At 39.9% G+C, this 13,775-nt stretch overlaps 1 protein-coding gene across 6 annotated transcripts in view; it reads left to right on the top strand.

Moving 5' to 3' along the window:
• The window catches only part of YAP1 (Yes1 associated transcriptional regulator), an 80,512-nt gene extending 68,442 nt beyond the window's left edge, over positions 1–12,070 (top strand). For all 6 annotated transcript variants that reach the window (XM_060273866.1, XM_060273867.1, XM_060273864.1 and 3 more), the window contains 3 exons: positions 4,978–5,108; positions 7,452–7,564; positions 8,505–12,070. In XM_060273866.1, the coding sequence (XP_060129849.1) occupies positions 4,978–5,108; positions 7,452–7,564; positions 8,505–8,743 (483 nt within the window). In that variant the 3' untranslated portion in view covers positions 8,744–12,070. The remainder of the gene's footprint in view (positions 1–4,977; positions 5,109–7,451; positions 7,565–8,504) is intronic.
• Positions 12,071–13,775: the final 1,705 nt, after the last annotated feature.

Raw genomic sequence — 13,775 nt, 5'->3', positions numbered from 1 at the left:
GTTGTGGGATTCTTTAGCTTTCGCCATGTTCTTTGATTTTTCTGTGCCTAAGTTATATTCAGTCCCTCGTGTTTAAATCTGAAACACTTGATTTATTAAAAATATTTTCAAAAGCCAAGAGTACTTTTTTGGTTAGAATGAAAAATTGGGCTTCAAGGGAGCCACTGTGTGTTTAAGTGGAAATTTAGCTTCGAGGATACTCAGCATCTGTGAATTATTTGCACCATGACACCGAAGTGGGTCGCCCTCTTTGTTTCAGGAGAAAGTCTTAGGACTTGGCAACTGATTGTAGTTTTGCGAGAAGTTGTTAGCATTCTGTCTGTGTGGATGAAGATTCAGAGAAAGGTAACTTTGGCAAAATGCCCTTGGCTGACATGTGCTAAACTACCTGGCACAAACAACGTGTAAACATGGAAGCTGCAAACTGGCTTGTGAGGTCAGAGCTTCTTTCAAATGAAAAGTGCTTTTTCTGGCCATGTGAGTGGACTATTGGTATGAGCAGTTTTTTAGCACTAGCCAATCACTGGCTTGTTGTCTTAAGACTTGGGAACTAGCCCAATGATGCTGGAAAAGGGTGTGGCTGAACATGATCCTGTAGAATCCAGGCCTCATTTTTTGAACCTCAGTCCTTCTCTGAAATAATCTGCTAGTGTTCAAATGCAGACAAACCCTGAAACTTTGTTCAGTCATTTTCAGGGCAAATGGGCCACCAGTATGTGAGAGGGGCCACTGTTTAGAACAGGCATCCCCAAACTCAGCCCTCCAGATGTTTTGGGACTACAATTCCCACCATCCCTGACCACTGGTCCTGTTAGCTAGGGATGATGGGAGTTGTAGCCCCAAAACATCTGGAGGGCCGAGTTTTGGGATGCCTGGCTTAGAAAAAGCATTAAAAAGATTTAGGGCCATTAGTGGGGTAGAATTATTTTGGATCAAATTTAAATAATCCAATTCTATGGGAAATGAGTCTTCTGCAGTTCTGCTGAAAGTAATTTGGAAGATTCCATTCATTTTTGGCAACTGTATTCCTTGCGGTATTCAGACACATAAAAAGTAAAGTTTGATACATACCTACAGTTGGCTTATTTATAGAATTGGTTAGCATTCTGTATGCTGTGATAAACATAGTTGTAAAGCAATTCCATATGCAATTGCTTTATTCTGTTGTGTGATCTCATAATTCCTTTGGCAAAATAGAGTATAAACCTCTAGAACACGCATTTGGCCAGTCCTTCAACCACGGTGGAATCTGGATCACTTCCTGTTGAGAAGCAGGCTTTCAGCACTTTCCCCCCTCTGCAGGGGCTATTTCGTAGAAAGGAAAAAGTCCCTTCCTTGCACACCTGTTGGATAATTATTGAATAGGGCAGATTGAATCTGAAACTTGATAAGGAAGAGGTTGTTATCTTTTTCATGTTCTTGAGTCTGAAAGGTGGGTAGATTTGCTTGTTCTGGATAGCGTTGCGCTCCCCTTGAAGGAACAGGTCCCTACTAGGTCGTCTTTGGACAGAGGTGACTCGGCCACAGTATTCCATGCAATGGCAGCTTCCACATTGGATTGTTGCAGCACACTCTCTTTGAGGGCTGCCCTGGACAATGACTCGGAAATTTCAACTGATCCAAAATTCGAGATTACAAGCTTGGACCCCATTTAGAACGTGCATAACTGTTTAGGGAAGTTTTTAATGCCCGATGTTGCATTGTATTTTTTTTATTTTGTTGGAAGCTGCCCAGAGTGGCAGGGGAAACCCAGCCAGATGGGCAGGGTATAAATAAATAAATTATTATTATTATTATTATTATTATTATTATTATTATTATTTGTTTCAAAACATCTATAATAGTTTGCCAGTTTGTTTCTGGGTCCAATTCAAAGTGCTCAAATTAATTAGTGTTGCAAAGCCTAAAGACATAGCCCCCAAATATTTGAAAGACCACCTCTTCCACAGAGTTCCCTTGAAGTTGAGGGGTTGGTAGCCCAGGGAAGGGCATTCTCTGTAGAGGCCCACAAGGAGTGGCGATCTCTCCCCACAAAGGTACACTTGGCACCTTCATTGTACAGCTTTTGTTGTATGATTCTAAGATGCACGACTTGATCCTGGTCTATGACAACTGAGAGAGATTCTAGGACCTCTCCTGTTCTTCTGGTTGTAAATTGTTTCAACTGATTTTAAACTTGCATTTTTATGTTGTTGTTGTACTGTAACTCGCCCTGGGACCCTATGGTGAAGGATAAGCAAGGGAAATTGTTGCTGTTGATGTTTTTTATTAAGTTTTGAGAAGACAGCATATTGTTAAAGTCCATCTAATATCACCTGTTATTTGTCTTGATGGTGATAATTCATATGTTGCTATATGCTGATAGAAAAATGTTTTGCATTTGGTTTTTGCATCCTTGTTCCTGCAGGGAATATGGCAATAGAACCATATATAAGAGGTTCCTGCCAGCTTTTGAGATCACTTCCTGCAAAAATCACTATGGGTTGTATCCAGTGTCCCATTGTGAAAAATTACTAGGAATGGAAATGTAAGGAGCCTGCTTAAGTCCTAGAAAGTATGTTGATGAATTTGCAGACATGAGCAGTAATTTTTAATATCCAGTGGTGCAAAGATTTAAGAATTGTGATTCCAGAGCATTTATGGGAATGATATAAATTTTGTGTTCATTGCCATAAATGCTTTGGATAAAATGTCTCCTTCACTACGAGAGAAGTTAAATATAGAAGTGTTATATAGATGGTATCTGATGCCATCAAAACCTATTAGGCTATCATACCACTGTTTTCTGATGTTGGAAATGTCAGTCTGCCCGATGTGATTTTTCCTCTCCACCTGTGGTGGAGCATGTAAAAAGCACAACCAATATTGGAAAACTATTTTGAGAATGGTTGATCCTGGTTTTTGGCTGATTTGTCCGTTTATATACAACAGCACCATTAAAGAATCCAGAGTTACTGTAATAGAGAACCCTTTTAGCAAATGTTCCCGCAGCCAAAATCTTTCAGACACGTTATTTGGAAATTTGACTTCGCCTACCTTCTTTCTATGCAGAAGTGGCTATAGCAAAACCTTTGATTAAGTTGAACTGGAAAAACTGAGTGAAATTAGACACCGACAAACTGAGGAAGATACAGTACATAGCTGGAATTGCACATATTAATTACTAAGATAGATACTTTTTTAAAAAATAGCAATTGTTATATATGCAATACATTCCACACTTTAAAGCAAACATTAAAGGGGGAGGGTTGGATTGGATTTGTCAGCTACCCCAAAAACAAACAGCAAGTCATATTTTGAAGGCTCACTTCTTCGCAGTTGGGGTAGATTTTTTCCCAGAGTTCTAATTTGGTTCCTGGTGTGGCTCATATGGGGCTTTAGCATCGCCCACTGCCAAACAGTTGCTTATTTAATGGCTGAGCTTGAGTGAAGCATGGGGATTTCATCCTGTGAAGTATTTTACTTGTGACATTTGTGCAGATTTTTTGTAGCATCTATTAATGAATGTACAAGAAGCCAGAACTGTGGAATGCCAGATAATGAAATTTTGAGTGAAGGAAATGTTTAGAAGATGCTTGATTCCCTTCCTTTTTAAAAACCAAGCTAAGGATTTCACATTTAGGGACTAGCAGTGAAGTTATGTAGACCTTCTGACTCTTTAGAGAGAGAAAAACACACACAACTAAATGCCTTTAAGAGACCAATTGGATAGTTTTCAAAAAGCTAAACTCATTTTTAGAGTAGCTTCTCTAAGGGGTTGATAGATTGTTTTGGCTCATTTTTCAATACCTAAAATTAGAATTTTTTACTAACAATGAGTGTTAAGTCTCTTTCTTTCCCAAGGGCCGTTAGAAAAGTTTGACATAGGGGTTTTTGTTTTTTTAAAAAAGAAAGCAATGAAGAAATAAGAATAGTTTTCAGCCAGATTTTTTTTTCAGATGTTACGTTTTATGTATAGAATAGTACATATTTTTGAAACAAGGACAAAAATCTGAACCGTTCCAATATGCTTTTGAAGTACTGTATTGAAATAAAAACGTACCATACATTTCCCAGCAGTGGAATCCTATATATGTCTACTCAGAAGTAAGACCCATTGAGTTCAATTACCAGTACTCCCAGAATAATGAGTACTGCTGCCTAAGATCCACCCCCTCCCCGAAAAATACTAAAAACAGAGGATATTGTACACATTAGGAATTGGTGTTAGAAAATCACAGAGCAACATCTGAAGAGCACCACATTGGCTACTGCTGCTGCTCTTGAAATTCTCCACGTTCATTTCAAGTGGGAATTATTAAACCAGAACGCCAGCAATTTTAACTTTCAGGCCCCTGTAACATACCAGTTCAGTGAGTGGCTAGGGCAAAGGTTCTCAAACTTATTTGGCCTACCAAATTTTTTTCAGAGAAAGACATTACTCAGAGCCCCCCCTGGAAATCTCTCTTCTTTAAGTGAAAGGGTCCTGGGCTCAGGCAAAGCTGGAAGTCAATCACAATGAATCTGTGCCTCCACTGCTAAACCCTATTTTGTGTCTTCAGAACCTGTTGACTCCGCAGTCCCATCTCAGGATCACCTTCCTTGCCTTCCCTTGGCAATTTGTATCAGATTTGCTTGGAATATGTATGTGTAGCTCTGAACCATTTTGCAAAGGCAGCTCTGAGACGAGATGCAGAATTCTAGACTAGAGGGAGAAATTGTATTTGTACTCTTACAGGTACTCTTATAGGTATGCCCAGAGTGGCTGGGGCAACCCAGTCAGATGGGCGACATATAATTAATAAAATAATAATTGTTATTGTTATTGCAGGATTTGCATTAAAATGTGTGCTGGTACAATGTGAAACAAAGGTGAAATGGGCACCCTTCTGGTTGTGCGTAGTGTGGATGCCTGTTCTTGCCTGTTCTTTAGTGGTGCCGATGGATTTTGAACTTTGTACACAGAATATACTAACGCGGCTACAACTTGGTCGGCAGGAATTGGCTCTTCGCAGTCAGCTTCCCAGCATGGAACAGGATGGAGTTCCGCAAAATCCAGTGTCCTCTCCTGGAATGTCTCAAGAACTGAGAACAATGACCACAAATAGTTCGGATCCTTTTCTTAACAGGTTAGTAGCTGTAACTACTACTAGTGGTTTTGCTTTGCAAGAGAGAGAGAGAGAGAGAGAGAGAGAGAGAGAGAGAGAGAGAGAGAAGATCATTTTCAGATTCTGTTTGGTGCATGTAATCGTCTGTTTTGAACATCTGTCTTTTCCAAGAACCACAGCTGTAAATGAATCTTTCCTTAAATGGAAAGTCCAGATTTTGTTTTGTTTTGTTTTGTTTTTTAAGTTGAGGATTAAAAGCTGTCTCCTGCGGGAGGAAGTCAACTGTTCAGACTTGTAGGAAGGGTTTGTCTTCAAAGTCATAACATGTTTGCCCCGGCGCAAGTCAATTGATGAACAGCCGTTTAGAATTACTGACTCAGAAAAGCTTTTCAAAAGTTTAGCAATGAGATCTAACGTGGGGCTCACTTTAAGGAGTTTCTGCAGCAGCCCTGGTTCTATTTTTATCCTTTGTAGCATTTACAGAGGAAACTGTGATAAGGGTTTTACATATCAAGTTGCAGAGTTTACAGGCTAACAGGGTTTTTTTTGGGGGGGGGGCATTTGTGCAGCCTGTTCAGATACATCCTTGTGAACTGTTTTGGGCTAAATTTTAAAGAAATGTTCCTAGCCCTCATTGTTGCAAAGATACGCTTAAAAACGGTAAATATATAGATTTGAGGAGCTCAGAAAAACTGGGGATATATGTATACAAGTTATCTCCTGGCGTCTTACACTGAGGATATGACATTCAGAGGCCTGATTTAAGTTTTCTTAGTCATAACCACATTTGCATATATTTTAGTAGAACTTCCTGGTATCTCAACAGCCTAATCGATTTCATTGACTATAGGACGTTGGCAGTACCAGATGCCGGGAGAGTGTAAATTGTTGCCTTAATCTTCCTTCCCACACACAGGATGTGCAGATTATTCATTTCGACTGAATATGCAGACTTTCTGTTGCTGGTCTATGTTACAATGTACTCCTGCTATGGTCAATAACTCCAGAGCATAAATGTGGATATTGTAGCTTATAGCATTTCATGTGTGTGTTGAAAGGTCTACAAGCCATTTTTGCATTATTTAGTTCAGGGATAGGAGACCTTTTTTCTACGAAGAGATGTTGAGTCTTCCCTTTTCTCTTTCCCTTTCTCTCCCTCCCTCTTGTCAGGTGGCTCTAAGCAAGGATTTGAGAGTTGGGGGATGTAGGAGGGAATGGCATGCTTTTCTCCGACTGCTTCCTTCTCCTGCTTGGCTTTTGGGCAGCTTTTCACATTCCATCACTGTAGGCGGGGCCCACACTGAGTTGCAGCAGCCTCACAATACATTCTTTAGGGTCCTGTGAGAAGGGTTACCCCAGCAGACTGGCTCTGTCCCCTCCACGAAGCAAAAGTAAGCACATTGCCCACTTCTCAGGTGGCATCCAACCAAATGCTTCCACCAGCGCAAGGACCTTCGGATGCGCAACAGAAGTTCCCGTCCCTCTTCTCTGCGCATCTCCCCAAATCTGCACCAGAAAGCGGGAGTTAGCGGGAGGAACACAGAACAGATTTAGGGGAAGATTGGGAGCTGAGAGGGAAGGGGAGTTTAAAGTCCTTGCACTAGTAGAATCACTTTGTCAAATAACTCCCAAGCCACATTGACTTGGTCTCATTTTCCTTCTGCCACAGCATCCTGAATCCTGATGCAGGCCTGCAGGGACCTGCCTTTTTGTTATTTGAAATCTGTGTCCCACATGTCTCAAGTGTGTTACACACACATTTGGGAACCTTTTTTTTTTTTAGTTGGAGGGTGTGCTACTTAGGTCTGGAAGACATGAAATATCAGTTATTTTTTTGGGAAATACATAAAGTGTTGGCATATATCCTAAGGATCCCAGGAAGAGACCTGTGTCCTCCCCACACCAATTACCAGCCACATTTCTCCTTCTCAGGGAACGCCCCTTCTACCCCCACCTCTTTTTTGGTTCACAATCTCTAACCAGTTATGAAATCCACATTCCAAATCTGCCTCTCCCCATCACCACAGGTACCATACTTTGACCAAACTGTATCTACAACAACAGCAACAAACAAACAAACTTGGGGCTGGATATTTCACTTGAACAGCCTGAACAAATTGTTCCAAAAAATGTCGGGGCCTTTTTGGTGTTAGCTTTAGGCATGGATGCATGTGCTTTTGTTGTTGTTGTTCAGGATTGAATATTCTGTGCAGAATCGAGAAGCCAAAGAAACTTCTTTTTTGTTTTTGTAATGTCTTTTTAAAAACAAACAAACTTGAGAACAGAATTAAACTTGCCTTTATGTTTGGGGTCATGAGTGCTTCAGTGTTCTTGGTTAAAACTAAGATGATTTCCCCTTTACAGTGGAACATACCACTCGAGAGATGAGAGCACAGACAGTGGCCTCAGCATGAGCAGTTACAGCGTCCCCAGAACTCCAGATGACTTCCTCAACAGTGTTGATGAAATGGATACAGGTTTGCATCCTTTCCTTCTAATAAAAATCTTGAGATTTTCTTCTTTTTTGGTAGCTTGCCTGACTAGTAACGGAGAGAGAGAGAAAAAAAAACTGCACTTCTAGGTAATGTCAGAATTCTCTTATGCCGTTGCCCTGTCCTGTTCCAGGGTACTAGATCCAGTGGGTTGAAGTTACAGGAGGGTGGACTTCGGTTGAACATGTGAAGGTTTTTAATGATAAGAGCAGTTTAATCAGGAAAACAGTTGCGTAGGAGGGAGGTGGGTTGACCCTTTGCCGGAGGTTTACAGTAGGTAATCTTGCTTCTAGCTTTTGTTTGTTTGCTTATTTTTTTTTAAAAAAAATTAAACAATGCATCATATATAAATTAAGGTTGATGCAAATCTTTGATTGAATTGTGAATGTGAGTCTGTTACTCCTAGAGTGATTCCCACCATCCCTGTGTCAAATGAAATAACTGTCCTATGCATTTGCTGCCAGGTGTGCTGATGGCTTGCCCCATGGTGCTACAAGATAGCAGGGATGTGTGGCGTTTGTCCACAACAGCCCGGAGGCCCATGGCCTGGCTGCGGTGGACTCACACATAACACTGTAGACTAGCAGCAAAATCACAATAAATTAGGGGAGGGGGGGATTTGCATGCTGTCTTGTATTTTTATCTTTTCTTACAAGCTGCTTTCCAGAAAGGTGGTCCACCACTACCTTTTCTCCAGGTCTGGCCACTGGAGGTTGGTTCCCCCCCCCTAAAAACCTATGTTGCCCATATGTAGAGTGCAAAGGTTAATGAAGAGCACGGGTCAGTCGAGAGCCTTTGGAGATGTAATGCAGCTCACTGGCTTCCGTGTTGGGAAAAAGTCTTCAAATTTCTCCAGCTCGTATGACGTTAGATGATCTCTTTCAGTGAATGTGATGTTCCTGTTTTGCATTCGTTCTGCACCCAGGTGACACTATCAACCAAAGCAACATACCCTCCCATCAGAACCGCTTTCCAGATTACCTTGAAGCCATTCCAGGGACAAACGTGGACCTTGGGACGCTGGAAGGAGATGCAATGAATATAGAAGGAGAGGAACTGATGCCAAGCCTACAGGAGGCTTTGAGTTCCGACATCCTTAATGACATGGAATCCGTATTGGCAGCCACCAAGCTAGATAAAGAAAGTTTTCTTACCTGGTTATAGGGGCCTCAGGGAGATGGAGTTTGAAATCTTGGAAGGATCTAAGGAGATAAGACACGTACCTGATGTTGAAAACAAGCCTGTACGGCAAAGGCTTCTTGGCTTATGATCAGAGAGGAAAACAAGTAAATGAACAAAATACTCCAGATTCTTTTTCATCCAATGTTTTGTTCCTCCTTGTCCAAACGCTGCTGTTTTACTGCTGACCTCTTTCACAGTTGACTCTGAAGAATTAGATGTTTCGTTTTATCTTTTTTTTTTTTGCTGTTGCAACTACTGTTCCACATGGTCGTAATGGAGAGAGGGAAGGATGGGGAAGTGGCGAGGGCCCTGTTTTGGATGATGACTGCCATTCCTTTTTGTCCCGCTATCTGTTTTGTATGCCCTTTTATCCAATAATGCAGATGTTTTATGAATTCAACTCTGCACATCCCTTCTTGTAGCTGGCTATGCTTTGCTTGGAGTTTTGCTCTTTTGCCTGTGACAAGCTGCAAAAAAAAAAGTGACTTACTGGTCCAGTAAGCCAAAAATGATGTATCTGATGGATTGGAAGTCAATACGGATTTGGAAATAAGGATCAGAAGAAGGCCGAGATTTTACTATTGGGCACAGTCCATCAGACACTATGGCTGCTTGATCAACGTTGAAAGGAATGAAATATGCACAGCAGTGATTTTTCTATTGGATTAAGCCCATCATTATCTACTTAAAAATTCTCTTTTATTAGCTTGTTCACATTTTATGGCACCATAATTGATTCATTTTACACAAAAAAAAATCATTAGAATCTTGATTGTTGCCTCTTATTTTAGCTTTTTCTTCAAATTCTAGGCCTTCATTTTAAAAATATATATATAGCAGTAGGTTAAGAAGTTAACTGTTTTCAGTTTTGTTTTGTTTTTTGTTTCATATTTTTAAATAATGAAAACTAAATTTCCTGACTTCACCTAGTCTTATTTAAATCTGAAATGGTTGACTTTTTTTTATACCTAACTAGTATAGCCAGATAGCCAGTGAATATCTATAGTTCTATGTTTTGCTTATAACTTTTTAAAAGATAGCTTTGAATGTATTATTAGACTAAAGGACCGGTGGCTTATCTTTTGTGCCTGTACCAGAATTCAAAGCAAATTGTAAAAGTTGGAACTCCTGCTGAACACTATTCCTAAATACACTTATTCGCGCCAATAATTTCAGAGGAATTTACATCCATCAAAATGTTTTTAGGACTACCGCTTAAGAGTGACCAACCTGTATGGCTTTTATCATGAGTTTTAAACACAGCAAAAAAAAAAAAGTATACTATGGTTCTTCATCACAGCTCTTGCTATTTTTGAGAGAGCTTTTTAAAATGTTGATGAAATTGGTGGCTTGAGATTCTAAAGTCCCTGATGGATAAAAAAACTGAGATGCTTTCGTATAGTTAGTTTTATGATACCACCTGCACTGTCATCTTGAGTTTACAACACTAGCAACATGAACACTAAAAGTTAAAGTGCATCAGAAGCATACTGACGAATAAGCCCATGGTGCATATAGAAGATTGTAAAGATATGTGTTAGATTGTAATGTGAGCAAGTAGTAGTGTATTTTAGTAGTAGAGATTAGCACTGAAGTCGAGGAGCCGAGTACATCTTGAAACCATGAACTATTTTTACCAGAAATGATTGTCCTCGAAGTTGTTTGTAGGAATTGTGACGTTTTCCAAAGAGTATTTTTAAGTGAACAAAATGAGCATGAATCAATGTTACAGTATAAGCTATGAAGTTTTGGTTTTTTCCGTAATGCGTTGGCACCAGCTAGTACTACCATCTGGATCTTTCAACATTCCCATTCATTCATTCATTGTCCTTATTTTCAAGGGTTTATAACCTGGCCATCAAAAGACCTTTCAGGCTGGAACTTTTGTGTGTTAAGTTTTAATGTCAATAATATCTCCTAGGTTCATTTTACCCCACTCCCTAGCTGACGTGTGGGATGAAACCTAAAAGCGAAGCTTTGGCCAAGAGGCTCAATGGCTCCCTTCCGCAACATCATGTTAACTCCTAAGTCAGTAACTTGGGACGTAGTCGTAAGAACACATCACACTCCCATTAAGAGGATTCCTTTATTCCTAGTCTCCCCACATTTCCCCAAAGATCCTTTCAAAAGGCAAACTGACACAAAATATAATTGGACTTTAGCAGTTGTATAAATGAAGAGAAGTTGGACATTGAGAGTTCCTGCTTTTCGGTGAGCTCTTTGTATCCAGATATCAGAGGACCACTTATATCTGTTTTGAGCCTCAAGTAGAAATTGCTGAATTCCTATCCTGGGTATTGCATAGAGGTGCACAGAAACAGTTTCTGTTTGCTTTTCTTGGTCACAGCTTTAAGGTTGGAACTTTTTAATTCCTCCCCCCTTGCTGTACATACACTACACAGCTTATACTGTATTGGAGTAGCACTGCTGGAGAGGTACCGACATAAAAACTGGGAATTCTTGAATTTCTCTTTAACACTAAGCCGTTTATGTAGTACTTAACGCAAGTTACCTTATAAGCCTCTTCATTTGATGGGAAATGTGCCTTAGAGATTATTTGTACCGTTAACAGGGGAAGAAAAACAAGCCAGTCTAGATTTTTATTCGAATTGATCACTTGACAGAGTGGCTTAACTTTTGTGTGTGTATTGAAATGCAGAAAGAAAGAAAAAGAAAGAGGAAGGAAGGAAGGAAGGAAGAAAAGTGTTATGAGTAGTATTTTGTATTGATTGGTGTATATATTTAAACAGATCACTGTCCTAACTTTATAGCTTTGAGATTTTTTTTTTTAGTACAGTTATGTTCAGATTGCAACTGAAGCTTATGAATTCTTGTGTATGTCTGACAGCATAACTTCTTTGGAATGTGTACTGTTTCTATAAATCATATGGATCAAAAATTGTACCAATCAGTGTTGGAGCTCAAGCAATGCAAAAGGTGAAAAGACAATTTTTGAGTGATTAACGGTAACTTAGTTTTTGCACATCTGGAGAATCCATATTAAAACGACTTCACTTGCAATCATAGTGGGATTTTTTTTATACAAGATGCAGGTGTGTGTGTGCGTGTGCGTGTCTAAAACGACACTTTAGGGTGAAAAACTTCCATATTTTAAAATGTTTTCTATTAGAGAACTCTGAAACTCAACTTTTGCAAATATATATAAAGTTATGAATGTTATATTTTCTTTATAGAGCATGCCTCTGTTAGGTACCATAGTAAATTCTGTTACATTTTCTTTTATGTAATATGTTTTTTTCCCCATTGCTTTTTTTGTTTTACATGATATAAATATATACTTTGCGCTTACAGTGTCTTGTTTGGTTTTTCCATGTTTAAACATATCGTAATGCATAGGCATGAGGAATTTTGTACCAGGTCTTGACAGCTAATGCAGAATCCTTACACGTTTAATACTTTTTAAAAAAAGAAATAAATCAAATTTTACATAAAACTGCAGTACTAAAATTAATCCCTTTCAGGGATGTTGTTGCAGTGGATTTCCAGCTTTGAGAGACCATTAGATTAGACAAGGCCAGTGATGGCGAACCTATGACACGTGTGTCAGATGTGACACGCAGAGCCCTCACTGCTGGCACGCACCCCATCGGCCCATTCGCGCTGCTGTTGTTGGTCCCCCCCCCCATTTATTCTCCTGCTCTTCCTACAGCTTGTCTCTGCTAGAGCTTGTCTCCACTACAGCTTGTCTCCGCTGTTAAAGCCCAGATCCGTTTTTGTTGTTGTTGCTGGTAGCCAGAGATTGGTTTTTTAACCCTTTGTGTCTATACTGTTTTTTTCTGGCGCTTTGGCAGACTATGATTGGGTGTAACAGCATTCATTTTTAACCCGTTCTGTGCTGGTTTCTTTGGTGCTTTGGCAGACTATGTCGGTGCTGTGTGTTAGTTCCAGCGAAGGTATTAGTCGTCATTTATTTCTGTTATCTCCCCCCCAAAAAGCGCAGCAGCTTTGGGGCATCCCCAAAAAAGCAAGGCAAATTTTGCACACACACCCCAAAAAACCTCCAAAACTTTGGTCAACAGCTCCCCCCAAAAAGCTCAACAACTCTGGGCACTTTATGATAAATAAGGGGGTTTTGGTTTGGTTTGGTTAAATAATTAGTTTTTGGTTTATTAACTACAGTTATATATTACAATTATATTTCTTTGTTATTTAAACTAAATATCGTGAAATTATGGTTGTTGTTTTTCTCAAAGTGACACACCACCTGAGTTATGTTCGGTTTTTTTGGCGAATTTTGACACACCAAGCTCAAAAGGTTGCCCATCACTGGACTAGGCATAGGCAAACTCAGCCCTCCAGATGTTTTGAGACTACAATTCCCACCATCCCTGACCACTGGTCCTGTTAGCTAGGGATGATGGGAGTTGTAGTCCCAAAACATCTGGAGGGCCGAGTTTGCCTATGCCTGGATTAGACAATCTCTAAGAGCCCTCTAAGATTCTATTTTTTCCTTTCCAGAATTCATAGTATCGAAACCTTATGTGGTTGACTGTCACGTTTATGACAATAGCCTTGCTATTGGCGAGTCTTCTGAGGGGAGCGGGACGTTCAGCTGAGTTGCAGGAAGGCCCTAAATAATTTGAAACCTTGTCAGGGCTAAATAAAACTGTCGACAATTGCATCACTAACACACACAACACCCTAGATTAGGGTGACATTTGTTTTCATTAACTTGGAATAAGAAGCAACATGAAAAAAGTGCCTCTCCCAAGTCCTTAGTCTGTTGACCACACCCCTGTTTGAAATGTCAAAGTAAACACATCTGCAGCAAAAGGAATACCTCTGCTCTTGCTCCTGTGGGCAATTTTAAAGATGCCCAGCTCAGAAGCATTACTCGCTCTACACAACCATATACTTAGGATGTGCCCTGTGTCCTGTAAGCAAGTATTTCTTGTTCTGTTTTTATTTGTCGTATCTAGAGGTCTAAATACAACTGGCTCCATCAATTGTGGCCTATTTGTTTTATCTGGCTGTTAATTTCACATGCTGCTCC

The sequence above is a fragment of the Zootoca vivipara genome, chromosome 4, assembly GCF_963506605.1.
Source record: "Zootoca vivipara chromosome 4, rZooViv1.1, whole genome shotgun sequence".
NCBI classification, from domain to species: Eukaryota; Metazoa; Chordata; class Lepidosauria; order Squamata; family Lacertidae; genus Zootoca; species Zootoca vivipara.
Note: the sequence above shows the minus strand (reverse complement) of the source record. Positions and strands in the feature narration are given on the sequence as shown.